Raw genomic sequence first — 18,289 nt, 5'->3', positions numbered from 1 at the left:
TGAGTTTGAAAAACAAAAACATGGACAAGACGAAACAAAAAATGAAAATTTCATCTCCCCTTTTTCATCTCAGCTTAGAAGAATGACAATGAATTAAGCTAAGGAAGAGAAGGAAAGAGGGAAAAGTAATCTCAATCTAAAGTACGAGTAAGAACACCACCAAAACTGCGTTGGAATTAATGCAAGTAATGGAGGTATTAACTAAATTCATTATTCTTTTTCTGCAAATCTGGAACAATGAAACTGCTGTAACTGGCAATATTGATGCCCAAAACATTTCGAACATATTTACCAAATTAGGTTTTATAGAGTCATTATCCAACTGAGCCTAAGATTAATGCATTATAAAGATAATTCTTAATGCCGTTTGTCTGTTAGTTTGGAGATTTGATTAAAAATATGGCATCTAGTATGTTGCATTTTTTGTTTTCTTTTCTTTTTGTACTGTTTCATTCAAAGTCCTTGATGCTCTATGGAGAATTAGAAATGTAGTTTAGTGCGTTTGCCTTTAGAAATCGATATTGCAATGCACTACTTCAAAAGTTAAGATTGAGTAAAGTGAGCCAGATGCAACCATTCTAGATTAAATGGTTCAAAAAGAAAAAAAAAACAAACATGAAATGAGTAGTGAAATTTGAGTTTTCTAGCTTCTAGTAAGATGCACAGTCAAAATTCACTGTTTTGCTGGTGCTCTATCATCGTAGCTCTTTGACTAAATGAAGGAGAGACTACCTTCCTGACTTGCAACATGAAAGTTGTCTTTCCAAACAAAAGTGGTTTTTAATTTAAAGTGCAGTGATTACAAAAATGAAATTAAGAAATAATGATGGGACTGGGAATATATGGAAACTGGACCTTTGTTGCCCCATTTTTACGTCATAAGAAATTTTAAAGAAATGGATGTATTACATGCCTGTTATCTGTAGCAAAGTTGCTTTGCTTCTTTGTGGGCTAAAGAAGAATGAATTCAAAAGATTGTATAAATGCTAATTTTTCATACACAAATTTGCAAAAAAGTTTAAAACAAGTCAGCAGACTTGTTACAAATAAATACAAGATTTACATCTTGTAATTCCATATTCATTTTTATCAAGCATGTGTGCAATACAGACCATTCACCTTGTAAAACAGATTACTTCCCAATGTGATCTTTAGCTATACTTTCTTACAGTGTTTGAGATTTTGCCATGGCAAACTCAAATGTCTTTATGCATTGCAGCCTACCAAAAAAAACCCCAAAAACCCAAAACCCCAAAACAGAATAAAACAAAGTAGCAGGATCCATCAGCTAAGTGGGTGGCAGCAATAGGCATTGCCATAAACTCTGCCAAGACTCAGGAGTGATCTTGTCTCTCTTTAGCTGGTAATTCCATGCATAAACAACTTATGATACACCCACAGGCAACTATAACAGCTGTTATTTCCAGCTGCTGCTGCCTCCACCTTCCTTGCTGAAAGAAGAATGTAATACTGACATCCATTCAACAGGAGGATGAATGGACAACAGAAGATAGCATAAGGATAAAACAATGACTTCAGTATTGGCAAATGTAGGAACCCCATCTAGATTTAACTGCATGTCACTATGGTAGACAGCAAGTGAATTTGATGCTTAGATGCTCAGTGCGTCTATGTGAAAGCATGTGTGTTCATTAGTTATAGGGAGGATTCCCTCCAACAGGATTTTGGCTGCCTTTGGGTATCTTTGAACACTCCAACGCTGGGGTTGTACCACTGCCAAAAAACAAAGGAAACTCCAGAGAAACATAAAGCAAACTGCAATTTCAAAGATCTGCAGAGGAAGACCAGTAATCCTGGTTTGAATTAACTCAGTAACACTGTGAATGTAGTGCAGAACAGTCAGTCAGAGAACTAGAATATTCTGGAGAATTTTGCTGCCAGCATCTATCCAACTCTTCTCGGCAAATATAAGTCATAGCAGAGACTTAAAATTAAGCCAAATTTAGGTTTGGTGGCTTTGCCGAAACAGAGGGAGGATACGTATTCAAACAGATCCGTGACCTAAACTTAGATTGACCTTCTCATTATTCTCCTGCCCTTAACAAACATACCACTAAATTTCTTGTCTTACCCAAAAGCACTGATTCAAGAGTGCCAATCATTGAAATAATGCTTTTTAAAAATAGTGGCAACAAACAAAGCCTTTTTTTTTAATTAGTTAACAACCAAGGAAGATGGTGGTTCAAATGTAAAGCCAACAAAAGCAAGGTCGTAATAGCAAACGTGACAAACAATTTTAACTGCGTCACATCCAGCTCCATAAACTTATGAATTCCATGTAGGTGCATACACACAGAGATCCACTCTCTATCTGCATACATAATGGAAAATGCTTACTGGCCAGAATATTTCATTCTGCAAACAGATTCATCTCACTCCTAGTGAGTGCCATGCATATTAAGAATGCAAAAGACCATTTTTAGAACGGCTCTTACACGCCAAGTCTGAAGGGATAACACTAAGTTATAAAAAGTCAGTATTATATAGTATGTATTTGTGAAATTTTTTAACATGTGAAATAGAATCATTTCAAAAAAATAGCATTTGCATCTGAAGTGCAGCCTCCCAACTCCCTACCATGTTCATACACAAGACTTCCCCTGTCCCTCAGTATCTCTGATGTAAAAGTCAGGCACATATGCACAAACTGACTAAACACCTAGATGAATAAATAAGATACCACTAGACATTTTTCATGACCAGTTAAAAGAAGGCCCATGTAAATTTTGAAGTAAATGACAGAGCCACAAGATGGCACCACGACTACATCACTGCTAGTCTAAATGCAAGCTCAGAGAGTGGTAATGGTCTTCTGTGCGTACTGTTTAAATGGTGCACGTTTCATTTTGTGGTTTTTAAGCTTTTTTGGGAAAACCTAAAGTGAACAGCATGAAAATCTAGCTGCCTATTTGGGGTGATTTTGTTTTTAAGGGAAATGAATAATGACATTAATAATAGAGCCACTATTACACATTTCATTCATGAACCAGCTTGACACAAGACACCCGACCTCAGGCTGGATTATGGCAAACTATAATCCAGCATTTGCCATATGTTTTGCCATATGACTGACATGTTGTGTTACTTGCCAGTTTCAGCCACGCTTGCCATGAAGCATTAGCGTTGAGCCTCTGTTCCAAACTGCACCATATAAGCAGCGAAGAGAATAAAAGAGATGGGGAAGAACGGGAATGAAAACAAAAAGATACACAGAGAAAGCAACAGTAGAGTTAATATGGCAGATTGAGAACAGTACAATAAATACTAGATGTAATTTTATATTTTAAGCGGCAGGATATTTATAATATAATCTACTCTGTTTTAACCAGGTAGCTTTTAGTTCAAAATAGGTTAAACATATTTGTAAAACAGTAAAACACAAGTTCTTTTGCTTATTTTTTTCATATCTAGCCTTAGTACAAACTCAATAAATGGGTGTTTTCAGTTAAAGCAACAACTGTTTTTACTGGGTGTTTTAGGAAAACAATGTTAATTAAATTTTGAAAGAATTAACTGACTGGACAGTATGGGGAAGGCAATTTCCACAGTACCTGTGAATGGCTGCAAAAAGATCCTCAGTAGTCCTTGGTCTTGCTGGTGTTGCCACCCCATCCGTTTCTTCCCCATAACTATGGCTGGGAAGGAATGAACTATTTGCTGTATCCAATTCAAACACCTCAGCTAGGCAGAAAGAATAAATAGGACAATCCATCACGGGAACCCCAAAAGCCATATAATCTTGAAACCAGCCCTCATTGCTTCTAAGGCGAAACATCCAAGAGATTTAGTGAGTATACCGTTGTCATTATTGTGATTTCAGATCAACATTTGCTTAGGAAACTGCAGTGCATGAAATGCCTACACTTGTTCACACATATGCAGAGTATGATACTGAAGGATATTTTTATGGTTTCTATTAAAATGCAAAATTAAAATTTACAAAGCTAACCATGTCTTCACAGCATTTTTTAATCCTAGCAAAGTTAAATAAGGCATTATTTCTATTTCCTAGCATCATTTTGTTATTTCTGCAATAATAAGAAGTCAGAAAGAAATTAAAAGAGACCATATAAAGTATTAATCTGATCCTGCAACTTTCCTTAGGCTTTATATTTTAAATTATCGCATCCATTTTTTTCTCTACAGAAGACCTGAATGCTGTAACTGCTACCCTCACTCCCCACCTTCTTTAAGATAGCTATTGCTACACCTGAAGAAGAGTCAGAGAAGTCAGACTCACCACTTTCGTTCTCCTGAGATAGGTGCCTGTCAGTGTTATTGCTGCTGTCTTGGCTGCTGCCTGAACTGCTTCCTTCATTGAAAGTGGGCTGCTCCTCCTGCCTGGGAGCTTCTTGAACTGGTGATGCAGCAGGCTGTACCATAAAGGCATTAGCTTCCACAGTTTCAGAGAAGGTGAATCCAGCAGCTCCTCCCTCAGGAACCAGGCTGCCAGAGTCCATCTCGCTAGAACTGAGTCCATCTGTAAGACAGTTTCTCGCCTCCTCGCAGTGTGCAAGCACAGCATCTCTCTTAGTTGGGCTTGATGTGCTTCTGACAGTATCACTCATATCAGCTATTTTCTCCACTGTAAGATCTAACTGTGGAGGTGGTACAACAAGGAACAGTTTGGGTTTCTTTGAAATAGGAGGGGGTTTCTTGTTTGGCAATATGACCTGAGTCTTGTCTGGAGATGCTGGTGACCCCTGAAGTGACATGCTGATACAGCCAGAATGGAAGTCTTCATTCTGCACTGAAGACTCCGGTGCATCTTCAGTAGCTGTTCCCAGTAAATCAGCATCGAAAGATTTGCTTAGATCTACTGTACTTGCAGATTTTTGATCACTGTCAAGCTCAGGTACATTGTCAGAGAGAATCAGAAGAGAACTCTGAGCCAGTGTTTGAACTGAGTTTTTAAATGAAGCACCATGAGTTTTCATCTCCTTTTCACCTAAGCTGTTACTCAGTCTTAGTGAGAAAGATGGCTTTAGCGAAGACTGTGGTGATGAACTTACAGCATTCTTTTCCTGAGATATGGTTTCAGAAGCAGATTGAGGTGACAGTTCACCTTCTGTTGCTTTTTTCACAGATCTCAGCTGCACCATTTGCAATGCTTTGGTAGTTACTAAGGGCATCACAGGCCTTGATGGATCTTGCTTATTGAATGGCTGTTTCACTGGACTATAGCAAGAATCTTCCTGGTTACATTTCTTAAAAGAGTACTGTGAGTATTTTGTTACATCTTTTGTCAGTTTGGGATCAAGAGGTGGTGCTGGTGGTGGGACAGCTGAGGGAAAAGTAGGAGGAGGAGCAACAGTGGAAGAGAATGAACTGATGGAGGTTTCTTGTGGAAACCATGGGACACTCTGGGCATAGGAAGAATTTACATCAGCTTCTGGTGGAGGAGGGGGGAATGTGGGAGAGGCTGGCAATGGTGACAGATCCATGATTTCTGCTGGAGGAGGGGGAGGGAGAGGAGAGAGATCAGGACAATGTGGAGGAGATGTTGGAAGGAGAGGTGGTGGAGGAGGTGTACTAGAATCCAGAGGAGTGCTCGGGGTGGGATCCAGTTTCTTCACACTCACGGTCCCTTCAGTAGATGTATTTGAAGAAAGAGAAGTGGAAGATGAAGAAACGGAGACTGAAGACAGAAGAGAGGATTTCCTTTCAGGCACTTTAGGTTTCAGCTTGGATTTCCCATTTCCTGATGATGCGGACTTTAATAATACAGGCACTGGAGTGAGCGCAGTGGGTGTATTGGACTGACTGGAGTACCCACTCGATGGCGATGTAACTCGGTGAGATTTCTCGGGAGAAACATTCTTTGGTTTGGCCAGTCCACTGGACACTTGTGGCACAGAAGCCCTTGAGCCATCACTGAAGTGGCTGATGCTGTAATCACTGAGAGCAGATGACGTACTGGCTGAATGAGTTACCGGGGATTTTACCTGGTCGTCTGCCACTGCAGCATAGTCGCTGTAGTAACCCCACTGGTCAGCATACTCTGACTTGATGCTGCTTGTTTCACTCTGAGAGGGTGTGACCGTACACATGGAGTACAGATTTGGAGCAGTGGTGGACATCATGCTGCTACTTGCACTGACAGAGCTTTGGCTGCGGGAGCGCAACACCCAGGGATCCTCATAATCACTGCAGGGGCTCTGGGAAGGGGAGCTGCCATTTTTGCACTTGAGATTCAACTGTAGAGAATGCTGGAGGGTAGCAATGAGGGTTTCATCAAGTACCTGTCCATTGGACTGGGCTTTTTTCTTGGGTACCCTTCTAAGCGAGTCTGTTCTGGATGGTGGCAAAGGTGGCTTCTTTGCCTTTTTTAGAGAGATATTTCTTGCAAGAGATTTGTCAGATTGGCCTGACTGGTCTTCCTGAGGTTTTTTCTCTTTTCCATCAAAAACGTTAATCACACTGTCCCTGGGGTTCCCCAAACCATTCGTACTATTGCATGGCTTGTCTGACTTCAGTCCAGAATCCATATGCATGGAAGTGTAATAACCATCATGGTCCACCGAATAGAGAGAAGTAGAATCTTCTTTGACTGAAGTCCTTTCCAGGCTGCTGCTGCTCAGGTTGCTCACAGGAGTGGCACAGCCTGGTGTGGCACAAGCCATCTTGCATGAAGGAGTCTCACTATTTTCCGCAGATTCGTATAGCCAATGCTCTGTGCTGTTCACCGTTGCTTGTGTTCGCTCCCCCGAATAGCTAGATTCACTCCTACCATCACTATCCTGGGACTGGCTTGGTAAAGCAAGATTGTTCCTACAGCTGTAGCTCACACTCTGAGACCCAGCCTCCACATTTCCAGGAGTGCTGAGGGAGACAGCAGAGTCACCGAGAGAAAGCATCACAACAGTATTAGATGGGATGGTATCTGAAGTCTGAGAGTGGCGCGTGGAGCTGCTCTCGCTCCAGTTACCACTTGAAGAATGGTGATCTTCTTTCCCACTTACTGCATTGCTGGCAACAGGATTGTCTCTTGGCTTCGGGTAGGCAGCAGAGCTGGTAATTTTACTATCCAATGATCCAGCACTCTGGGCAGTGTGAATAACAATAACTTCTGAGGAGGATGACAGTGTTGCATTGGGTATGATGCTTGTTGAGTAGGTGGCATGAGGAGAGACCACACACGCTGGGCTTGTGGACTTTTCACTCTCATAACTTCTTACTTCCTGAGACTTTGGCCTCGAGAGGGTCCCTGTAGTGGGATTATTCCTCAGATGCACGACACTGTCATCCACTTTCAATTTACTTATCTGGTGCAGCAAAGTGCCAGTGACATCTTCTGTCTGCCGAGAGATGCTCTGCGGCTGTTCTAGGGACTGCAGAGATACTCTCACACCAACCCGAGGCAAGCTGTGAAAACCTATGTCACTATTTTGTCGAGAAGCAAATATAACTGCAGCAGAATCACTCATCACCGACATGTTTCCAGATGAGCTGGAAAGCTGAGACATCTGGGTGGCAATACCTTGCCCTTTCTGTGCTCGTATTCTTCTCATTGAAGGGGGCACAACTTTCATGTCCTCAGTCTGGCAGCTGGTGTCCTTGGTTTCAGACCGCTGCATAGCAGAGCGATAGCTGTCTAGTCTCCCTAGCGTGGAACAGTGATCAGGGACATACATCGAATGTCCACGGAAATCACTTTGGCCAGTGCCAACTGCTGGAGTCAAAATAAAATAATTATTCCTTGAAACACAAATTCACATTTATCTTCCTATTCATTTAAAAACAAAAACCCTGCAAATTGCTTGATCCCCCTTTTTCTTGAAGGTTATGCCTTTTTAAGAAGAATCAGTAACAATAGATTTTGCCCAGGCATTGTGTATTTTCTGCATTGCTCTTCCCTTTTTCCTTATTACCAGGAACCTTCTGCTGACAGACTCATCTGTGTTCCCACCGCACATTCTACATGTGAAATCCTGTTTATGACATGGTAATAATTTCCATAGTAATCAGTTATGTCAGAAACCAAGTAGCACTCTAAATTCCAGTAGGCAAAGCAGCAGGAACAGACAAAAGCCTGAAAAATGTGATGTGTGTTTCCACGCTAATGCTTCATGCAATAAAGAACAGGGGAAGGAAAATCTGAAGACAAATATGAATGAGCAAATCTGTTTTTAAAAGCATTCCACTTAAAAAAAAATTTCAAAGACATTGATAGCTCTCCAAGTCCTGCAATTTTAGTAAAAGAAGGCTAACAGACTGAAAGATGCATTGTTGTACCACAAGTAAAACATATACTAAAAGAGCATTTATATAGAGACATAATCCAGCTCTGCAAAGAAAGCCATTATAACATTCCTCCATACAACTACTTTCTATTGATTGTAACAGGAAAATTTCAAAGAGTGGGAAAAAGAAACAACTAGTACTGATGATTGTCTCATCCTCAACACCATCAAAATCTTGCTGTGCTCATCAGGAAATCAAAAATAACTGTCCTTTTGTATATGAAGTGATAGCTATATATTGGCATAAACACTGAGGACAATGGAAAAACAGTCTTAGTTCAAAATATAGTCATCGCTGGGTCTGTGGAAAGGACTCTAAGGTTCTTTCAAATTTACATTTTTACTGGTAGCTGCCTTTTAAAATGAATAATTAGAGTATTGCTTTAAAATTGGTGTCTGAAAAAGGCTCTTGCTTTTCAGTTCAGTTACATTACTATAGAAATAGCAGATATAAAAGGCAGTCGTGCTGACGGAGATGCTTGTAAGGATGCTGCATATGTCACTGCAGGGGAAAAATTGGTTATTTTGAATCTCCACCTTAAAGCTACTCTCAGGAGCGCTGAAGCAGCATGCATGATACCACTGTTCTCTTTCTTATTTACTACATGGAACTGGATCAGGAGGATAGGTGTTCTTATCATTCAGATTTAAACACCACTTAAAGGACATTTAATTATCCTTATTCTTGGCAACCGCAAGAAGCATTTAGGATAAGGAAAAGAGGGCTCTGAAAAGGCTAGGGTGAAAGCAGCACACACAAAAAGATTGTTTACTTCTATCTCCAGGCACATAAGTAGCCTTTTAGCAGCTTGAAGTCTATTTAGTTTGCTTTGTGTAGATTCTTTTGCTCTCATGAAAACGTAGGCTCTTTCTGTTTCTGGTAAAGATTTAGAGCAAAGCTAGGTACTACAGATGAACTACTGCAGCCAATCAAAATAGATATTTGCATATTCTGTATGTGGTTATTAAGAACTGTATAATAAGAACAATAATTAATTTTTGCTTTCCATGTGTATCTTTCTACAGAATCAATGTCCCCTCTGGTTAAGAGAGATAAACATATCAAAGTAAACATTATAAATATTTCTGAAACTGGGACATCAATGATGACAACTGTTAGCCAATTAAAAATATCCAGTAATAAAAATGTGTGCACTATGTTACATAAATAACCAAAGAGATGGGTTTTTACCTCTATCTACCACTGTAAAACACACACGTGCGCGCGCACACACACACACACAATATGATGGGGCTGGTAAAGAATGAAGTTGTAAGCACTACAATAAGTATCTAACATTTTTACATACTGACTTGTGGTTGAGACAACCTCATTTCAGTATGCAATGTAGTTGTATTCACAAAGGAAACTAAATGCATTCCACTTCACAAGTAGCTTAAAACACATGGACAGAGTTTATGCTTGTTTAAAAAGCTACTGCTAGGGAAACTAAATGACAAAGCAGAAAAACATTTAACTTGCTAAACTCCTCTAACCTTCTTCCAAAAATCTGAGTTGTAGAACACATGATTGGGATATATTGCTTATTGCAAATGCACATTGATGCTTTAAAATTTCTGAAATACAAAAATACCTATGCTACTAAATAAAAGAGGCCAAGGGTGCTTCTTATGTGCATCCAGACTAAGCTCCCCCCCCCCCCCCCCAAGGATGACTGTGCCCAAAATGCCAGCTGGGAGAAGTTCCTGCACCGTCCCCTCGCCCCCTGCCCAGGCCCTGCCTGGGAGTCTGCTGGCTGGCGCAGGCCAACACTATGCTGGAGAAGCCCACTAGCAGGAAGGCAGCATGGATGACTGCAGGATGCTGTCAAGCCTGAGCCCTAGCCCTACGTTTCTTACCAGAATAGACATAACTTTGGGTCCAGCCTATGTACTCACAGGAATTGCATAAATTGACTCAACAGCAGGAAAACTGAAGACCTTGATAGTGCAGTGAAGCCCATCAGGGCAGATCTCTGCACCAGTGTGAGGCCTCTTGTAGTTAAACTGGTTCAGAGCCCAAATAAACACAAGGCTCAGAGGAGGCAGGAAGGCCCAATCTCAGAAACGTGAACTATAGGGCTAGATCCTTCAGGCATTATGTGGAATATGTTCAAAAAAGAGTCTTCTCATGGTTGTTGCTACTGCTATTTTAAGAACAAACGTTGAGGTTTAACATAATTTTTGTAGAAATACAGAATATTCTGAAATTACTTTGGCTTGGATTTTGGCTTCATATATATATGCATACCCTCTCAAAAGCTGTGAGGATTTCCTTGCCCTTTACAGTACAACAATTGCTGCTCTTTTAACAGCTCTGTTTCCTGTAGAGGAAAAACAGAAATCTGTAGGAAAACTGTTTAAAACAAACAAACAAGAACATTGATGATTCATGTACTCTCTTGAGGGTTTTAGGATTTTGGTACAATTCAGAGTAAAATAGCAAGGAGTATTTTGTTTGTGGTTTCCAGATGCTAAAAATTGTTAAAATCAATCTGCTTTTGCTGGTACTGCAGCTGGAACATGAACAATGCAATTTCTAAGGGAGCACTCAAACCATTAATTGAACATTAAATTGAAAATGCTAAGTCTATTAGAAAACCTCTAATTAAATAACAGTCAGAGTTTTTAAAAAGTCTGCTTCAATAGTGAAATTCTGGAATTTAATCAGACCTTTTATAGGCTACCATCCACAAGGTCCATCTGGTTGCAGGGACAATGTCTGAATAGGCAAGAGCAAAAAAATTATTTCAGAAATGGAAACTGCGTTACAGATGCTCAGCATTATAAAGTCAGAAGTGGTTGTACTTTGGTAATAAACATGGCTGAAAATATTCTTGTCTGCAGTTTTTATATTATCCTGTGTCCATTAGCCGTGCAGTTAGCACTATGTCTGCCACAAGAGACCTGTATCTAGGCTCCTTTTTCCTCTACTACCCCACTTCTTGCTATGCTGAAAATGATGAAATAATTAGGCAAAAGTAATTTGACCTCTTAGTTAGGGCAAATACTCTTCCCTAAGGCACATGTTCAGTGTAGACTCCAGCAGCAAATAGAGAACAGCCAGTATCTGAAACAAGGGAAATATACAATATATTAAACATCTCTTGCATGGGAGCACAGAGAAGAGGTTCAAACACATGCCTTAGTTCCAGGTGCTGGACCCGAGATAGGCTTGTACAGGTTACACCAGTTTTCCCTTACTCTGGTGATTATTGATGTTGCTCAGTAGATATTACAGGGACTGAGACTGACTGTGCAGATTTGATGGAAAAAAGCAGGCGTTTACAGCTAATCCCTAGGGCTGGGTGCCAGCTGCTGAAAGACTCCCTGTCACCTAAGGCTCTGGCTGATCTGGTGGCACCAGCAGTTTGCTACAGAGAATCAGCAGAAGGGGGTCCTATGCATTAAAAGGAGGGTAGAAAACTAAGAATTTGAGAGGATAAAAAGTGTGCGCATGCTGATACCACAAAGAGCATGCTTGTTTTGACTAGTACACAGGAACGATCTCTCCTCCCAAACTTCCTCTTTCTGACTAATCATTTTTACTATAAGCACCTCTCCCTTGTGCCATGGGCACATTCCTAAGATTTGTTCCTTTCATGTCCTTTCGTACCAATCCTCCTCCAACCCTGGTGGTCTGGCCAAGTCTCCACACAGGCACCGACTTCCATAACATTAGAAAAAGGACCAGAGATTCTTCACCTCTTCTACCCTAGTACTTAGAAATCACTTGATATATAATGGATACACAACAAGATGCAGACAAGACATCAGGTTCATGCTAATTTTAGGAATTGTTACTGTGCTCCATGAAGCATCTGTAATCTGTCAAAGGGGGGAACAACTGCCAGGATGCAAAATTACTTGGCTTGAACAGCTGGGTATTTGTGTGGAACCTACAGGTAAATCTACAGAATGCCGAGATTTCTGGGGCTCTTGCCTGTGAGACCTATAGCTTGAATGACTGCTAGTGCCTAATGGAGTAATTGCAAAAGAAGTATCAATTAACAGAAATCTAAAGCTTCATTCTCAAAGATCAATAACATCAAGGACATAAATGCTCACATTTTGCTGAGGAGGTGCAATGGAATGGTTTCCTCTGAGCAATTTCAAAGGAGAAGCTTCAACAATCCCCAGCAACACTGGCTGGTACCAACAGGGGGTTTTAGTTGTGCCACAAGAAAGTAGATATTGGAGTGACTGTTCAGCTGTCAGTCACATTCATGCTGATGACTGACAGGAGGTCCTATAGGTGATGATCTATTGTGAGCTACTGAAAATGGGAGGTAGGGAAAGAAGCTGAAGAAAAGCATATGAGGTCATTCTGATCTTCTGAATCCTTTTGTAAAAAAACACAGACAGGGAAAAAGAAAAAATCACTGAGAGTGGTTAAGGAGTCTGCATTGGACCTTAGGGCAAAAAAAAGCAATGAAATCATTCAAGAAGAGTACATACCTTAGAAGACTTTTTTTGAAGACCAAAAGGGACCAGAGACTTTCTGTTAGGTTAAAGAGAAGCAAAAAGCCTGGCAGAAGAAATCAAAAGGCACAAAACTTGATTTCCTCTCCCCTGCTTTGGTGAGACACACTTATACTTGGAAGATGAACTGCACCACCTGCGGTGGAACTGGCACCAAGGTCTCAGACCCGCTCCTCCTGCAAGATAGGGAGCCTGAAACACCAGAAGCCATTTGTCAGTAACTGCACTGGTGCAGGCCTCTGCAGAAACACTTGAAGGCAGACCAGTTGGTAGCTTTGTGAAAGGAAGGAAAGTTAGTCTAAACCAGATCCTAGAACACTAACACAGAGAAGGCACCATAAAACATGAAAGCATTTTGCTGCCCTCACTCCAGTCAAGGGAGTTTAAGCATGGGAAGGAAGCTGAAGATTAAAGAGCTGAGAAACGAGCAAGGCCTGCAACAGGTTCCCCCAGATACCTGCTCAACTGTACCAAACGCAAGGGAACCATCTTCTTGCCCAAGGGGAAAATCCTGGTTTGCATAAAAGATCTCATCTGAAGAAGAGAGCTACAGGTGATGGAGAATGACAGCACAGAGCAGAGAAACTGAGACAGTACAAAAATTTAAACTGAAACATCTCAAAGTGTAACTTCTCTTGTCCTTTCTAAAGTTTTGTTCCAACACTGACTCCATTAAAAATATATTAACATTTAGATTCTGTGAGACAATGAAGGTAATTCAGAGATATGCAAAAATATTTTTTGATTTGCTATGTTTGGCAGAGAAATGCTTCACCTTTTCCTCTTATTTTGGTATCGCTTGCTAAATGGCACTGATGCTTCTGCTGTTAGAAAATGACATTCAGAAAGGAACCGACATCTCTAAGCTGTTAGGGATCTAGCGCTCTTGAGCTGGCTCAGAATCCTCTCTCTCACATCACGTTGTATTTATGTAGCATTTTTTATGCTGAAGTTTCCAGGCTATGCACGGACTGGTTCATCATTGGAACACACCTGTGAAAACACGGCAGTATTGCAATGCTCAAAAGTAGGAATGTTTAAACACACTTTCAGCACATGCCTCATGGGAACAGTTAATGTACCTTTAGGAACCTTTTAGTATGTTTGGCTAAATTCTAAGCGGGTGCCACAACCGCTGATCTGATGCCAGCAAATGGCATACGATTTCTCTTCTGTTTGGCCTTTATTGTTCCAAAGAAACCAAAGCAGCCGGCGAGAACCCCAGCAGCCTGGCCTGGCAGAGTCTCTTCCAAACTCTCTAGCAAGAAATGAAAATAGTTCAAGCTTGGTTGAAGCTTTGAGGTTCTCTCAAGTTTCTGCTTCCTTCTGAAGAATAAACAAGAGGTAACAAGCATCTGCTGTATGTGTTGATTATTTAGCCTGTGCACAGCAACTTTGGTGTACCAAGGGATTTTAATCTTTGTGTAAATATTATAGCCATTCACAGCAATGCTTTAGGGGAGAAACAAAGAGATTTATTCAGCTGAAACTGCAGGGAAAATGTCAATAGGCACGATGCAATTGCTTGATTTGGAGTTCAGTCCGGATCCTTGTTCTGATCAAATGAACTGTGGAATGTTTAAAAACAACCAGTTGTTTGTTTTGGGACAGTGTAAGCGAATAGGGAATGGACAGCTATGGAAATATTTGGGGAGAGACGGGCGAGAAAAGGCAGAAAGAACAAAAGGATGAACAAGGATGGAGGAAATATGTAATTTATTCCTATCCTTGCCAGCGGCCTGGTGGGTGACTCTGGCTAAGTCACTTCACTGCAGCATGCCTAGTTTCCCCATCTGTAAGATGAAGACACCAATAACTGTTCTCTTTTCAAACATTTTGGTTTCAGTGATTTTCATTTTTAGTGTTTTTAGTGGAAAGCAATACACTAACAGGATGGAGACTGCCATCAGAGAATTTCCCTGGCATAGAGTTTGTTCTCTTGATGATACCACCACCACAGCAGTAATATGAAGTTATGCTGACAACTTCTAGCATAGGGCAAACGTCTAAAGCACTACATGCCCGCCTGTTGTGGACTAGTGAACTGTCCAGAGAGAGCTCCTACAGTGAGATACTTCAGCCATGAAATTTCTGCAATGTAAAATAGGAGCTAAGGAAATCCTTCAAACAGTGCAAGATGAAATGCGTTCAGCACAGAGATGAAAGAACAAAAACGAGACTGTAAAACTTGTCATCCTTAGCAAGGAGATTGGGAAAAGCCACAAAGTTCTTCTAAAGATAATCACTGAAGACTTCTTTCTAACATGGTTGCCAACTGCATTCTCTGTTTATTCCACCAGGTAAATTATAATTGACGTTTTCAAGCATAAACCATATCTACCTAAAGGGGTCATAAATGTAACCTCAAAGTTTTAGAAATGTTGTCAGCAGGAAGCATTTTCTACAGATTTGCTCACATACAGTTGCCACTCATTTCAAAATTCACATGCCTGAAAGAGTGTCAATAACCCCTAAAACTGAAAAAGGATAATTTGGAACAAAGTGTGCTGCTTTGTTCTGCTTTTTTCTGCTATCTGCCCTCAAGGTAGGTTCTATATATGCTAAAGAAAATCTCTGTTGAAAGGTGAAAACAATGACCTTAGTATGTACGCCATTTTCAGAGGAATACTATACCAGTCTTAAGAACACTATAACAATCCTGAAAATGAACAGTTTAAGTGATGCCCAGTATTGATTTTGCATTTAAGTGGCATAAGCATTTTTGAGGAGCACAAGCAGAAAAAGAAAGTAATTTAATCACAGCTCTAGATGAAGAGCAAAGAGATTGAGTTTAAAATGAAAGAAGGGAACATAGAAAACATCCATCCAGAACAGGCAAGAGAAGAAGAGGTTTGTCTCATTAAGCTGCTGTTCCTCAGACCAGCTATAAACATGGAATCTGAAGGATTACCTCAAGCAGGAGGCTTAAAAGAGGAGAAGGGATTTGTTTATAAGAATAATTCAAAATTATGATTTACTTAGTTTTGTTTACAGCTTTAATCTTTGTTTGGCTAGAATAAATCTATTTTATTTAACTCTCAAGCTTGTTTATAGCTGATTGCAAGACTGACGTGTTTGTGGTTCTCTCCCAGCAAATAAAGAACACCCAGGAGCAGTCCAGGTCAGGAAAGTGGCTCCTGCCAAGTAGCAAGACCCACTATGGACAGTGGAGGGGAAGGAAGGGAACCCATGTTTTGAGGAGTTCCCTATGGCAGGCACAGCTGGGCACCCATCCCACAAGAAGAGATGGACAGAGAGAGACACATCACAGCTCTACACAAATCACAAAGCTACAGTTAGTCACAAAATCACTGTGTGACATCCAAAGGTAATGAAATTTCAAGTTGCCACATGAAGAGTCAATATGGTGTTAGGACATGTGAATTTTTTTCTTCATGAAAGAGGAGTCCCACGGCAGGTCACTATTTCATTATAGACACTGCAGGATCACAGTTCCAGTTACAAACTGTTCTTCATGTAGTTCCAAGTCTCTCAGCTTTCTCTATGCATGGCCCTTCCTTTTTCACAAAATGACAAAAAAGAACTTGTTTTAGCTCATTTCAAACCCATCTAAGACTTGCTTTTTGAAAGTTACAATTTTTGCTTGTGTTTCTGAAAAGTCTAGACAAAGAACCAAGGATAGAAAATGTAAAAAAAAAAAAAAAAAAAAGATATATAATGCAAGGGATTAAAACTTAGTGAAAGAGTCAGTATATGGGATGATTCCACATGTAAAGCACCTAAAATTATGTCCTGCCAGAGTATTTTAAGGACATTCTTTCTCCACTACAAAATAGAGAGAAGGAAGTGAGAGGGAGGGAGGGACGGGCATCATTTTACCTGTAAAATCATGATTTGGGAAAAACTGAAACATCTTTATTTTAAATAAAGATTTTAAATGCCAGATTTAAATCACAGAGCTCTGCAAACAGTGTTTGAAAGGTCTTTCAAAATTCAGACTGTTACCTCACGTTCAAACATCATGTATGTTACTAACTGTGACAAGATGACAGACCTAGGTAGTATAATTCTGACTAGGCATATTTTCTTTGGAATGAAATAATAAGCACATGTAAACTACTTCCAATCAAATAATGTTGATACTCAGGGGGCTGCCAATTAGGTCTAAACCGAACTGGAAGAAGTAGGAAGCTTTACAGGTACTTCACCGTCAGTGCGGCTCACAGCAGACTCAGGAAGGCATCAATAAATTGGTTTACTCCACTGAGGAATTCGTTACAAGCCGAAATGCCTGCCCGCTTCAGTTTTACTTCAAGTGAACGTTTTGGGAGTGGCCCATATCTCCAGATAGGCATTAGGTCCACAAATTTACGTCCCTGCAGATTTCCATTGCACCGACACACCACTTTCCAAATATCACATCCCCTTCAACAGATGGAAGTCAACAGATAAAAAGCCCTTGCTTCCGGATGCACAAGGTGGCAAGGAGGCACGCATGTATTTGGAACTGTAATAGGCTATCAGACTGTATCGGTTTCATGAGCACTGGTAATGTTATTAGTTGGGTAATGATAAGCAGTGACAATGAACAGTGGACGGAATACAGTTCTGATGAGCCATACCTAGCTCCTTTTGTATGATGTCAGGGATTCCTGTAATAGTCTTTCTCCTTTTGACTTTCTTCGGCCGTCTTACCACCGTGTCTGTGTAAATTAGAGACCGCCGAATGCTGGCTTGGCGGTCGAAATTCTCCCCTAATACATGGTAGAACAAGCAAAGCAACATTACTTCCAAGCACACTGACATCATGCACTTTCTTCCACTAGTTTTGTTGTAGAAATGAAAAAAAGGCATTAATAAATGATGTTAGCTTGGTCTTACAATGAAGGTTTACACTGAAGGAAAAGATAGAGCATATCATCACAGTAAGGCTTTAGACACACTTATGCATTACAGAGAACTGCAGGTTTTAAAAAGAATTTTGACTTCCCAATTCAGATCACAGTGTACGCAGCTGTAATTCCACTGAAGTGAACAGAATCCTTGATTAAATTTGGCCCTTTGTGTTTTGTTTTGTTTTAAGTAATGAGCTTCAGAAAAAGCAAATCTGCTTGTGAAAATGAAAGATCACAACAGTTTATACAGGAACAGCCACTGCTATTGGCAAGAGCTGTTACAAGTTCCTTGTGCAGCTCCATCATTAAATCACGCTTCCTTTTTCACTCCATATTGCTCTGAACCTGTCAAGTGTACCCACCATATTCTGGTGGTGATTTTTTAACACGAATACAAGTAATTACTATGGAGCATGCAGAAATCAAATTGATCTTGTGATTTCACAAATATTCCAGTCAGAGTGGAAGCTGTTTAAAACTGAAACCTTCTAAGTGATAAAGCACATATGCAATGCCAAGAGCTGAAAAAATAATGTGTGTAAATGCACATTGCCAGACAAAGCCTTATAGTGACCATGTGCTGTATCTTAACGGGACCCAGAAGCACCACTATCATTAAGGTTGAGCAGCTTTTCTTTGGAAATTCACTTTTGTTTAGAGGTTTATAATTTGGCCATTTCACTAGCA

General features: G+C 40.4%; 1 protein-coding gene and 1 long non-coding RNA gene across 2 annotated transcripts in view; one reads left to right on the top strand and one right to left on the bottom strand.

Moving 5' to 3' along the window:
- Positions 1-18,289, bottom strand: part of NHSL1 (NHS like 1) — a 200,258-nt gene that overhangs the window by 9,667 nt on the left and 172,302 nt on the right. The window contains exons 5-6 of the mRNA XM_067293664.1: positions 4,262-7,693; positions 3,573-3,702 (exon numbers count right to left, since the gene is read on the bottom strand). Coding sequence (XP_067149765.1) covers positions 3,573-3,702; positions 4,262-7,693 — 3,562 coding nt within the window. The remainder of the gene's footprint in view (positions 1-3,572; positions 3,703-4,261; positions 7,694-18,289) is intronic.
- LOC136991580 (uncharacterized) lies at positions 124-9,318 on the top strand. Its single transcript, XR_010883748.1, has 3 exons — positions 124-194; positions 5,108-5,242; positions 9,291-9,318. It is a non-coding gene; the product is annotated as an uncharacterized lncRNA (long non-coding RNA).

The sequence above is a fragment of the Apteryx mantelli genome, chromosome 3 (genome assembly GCF_036417845.1).
Source record: "Apteryx mantelli isolate bAptMan1 chromosome 3, bAptMan1.hap1, whole genome shotgun sequence".
Lineage (NCBI taxonomy): Eukaryota > Metazoa > Chordata > Aves > Apterygiformes > Apterygidae > Apteryx > Apteryx mantelli.
Note: the sequence above shows the minus strand (reverse complement) of the source record. Positions and strands in the feature narration are given on the sequence as shown.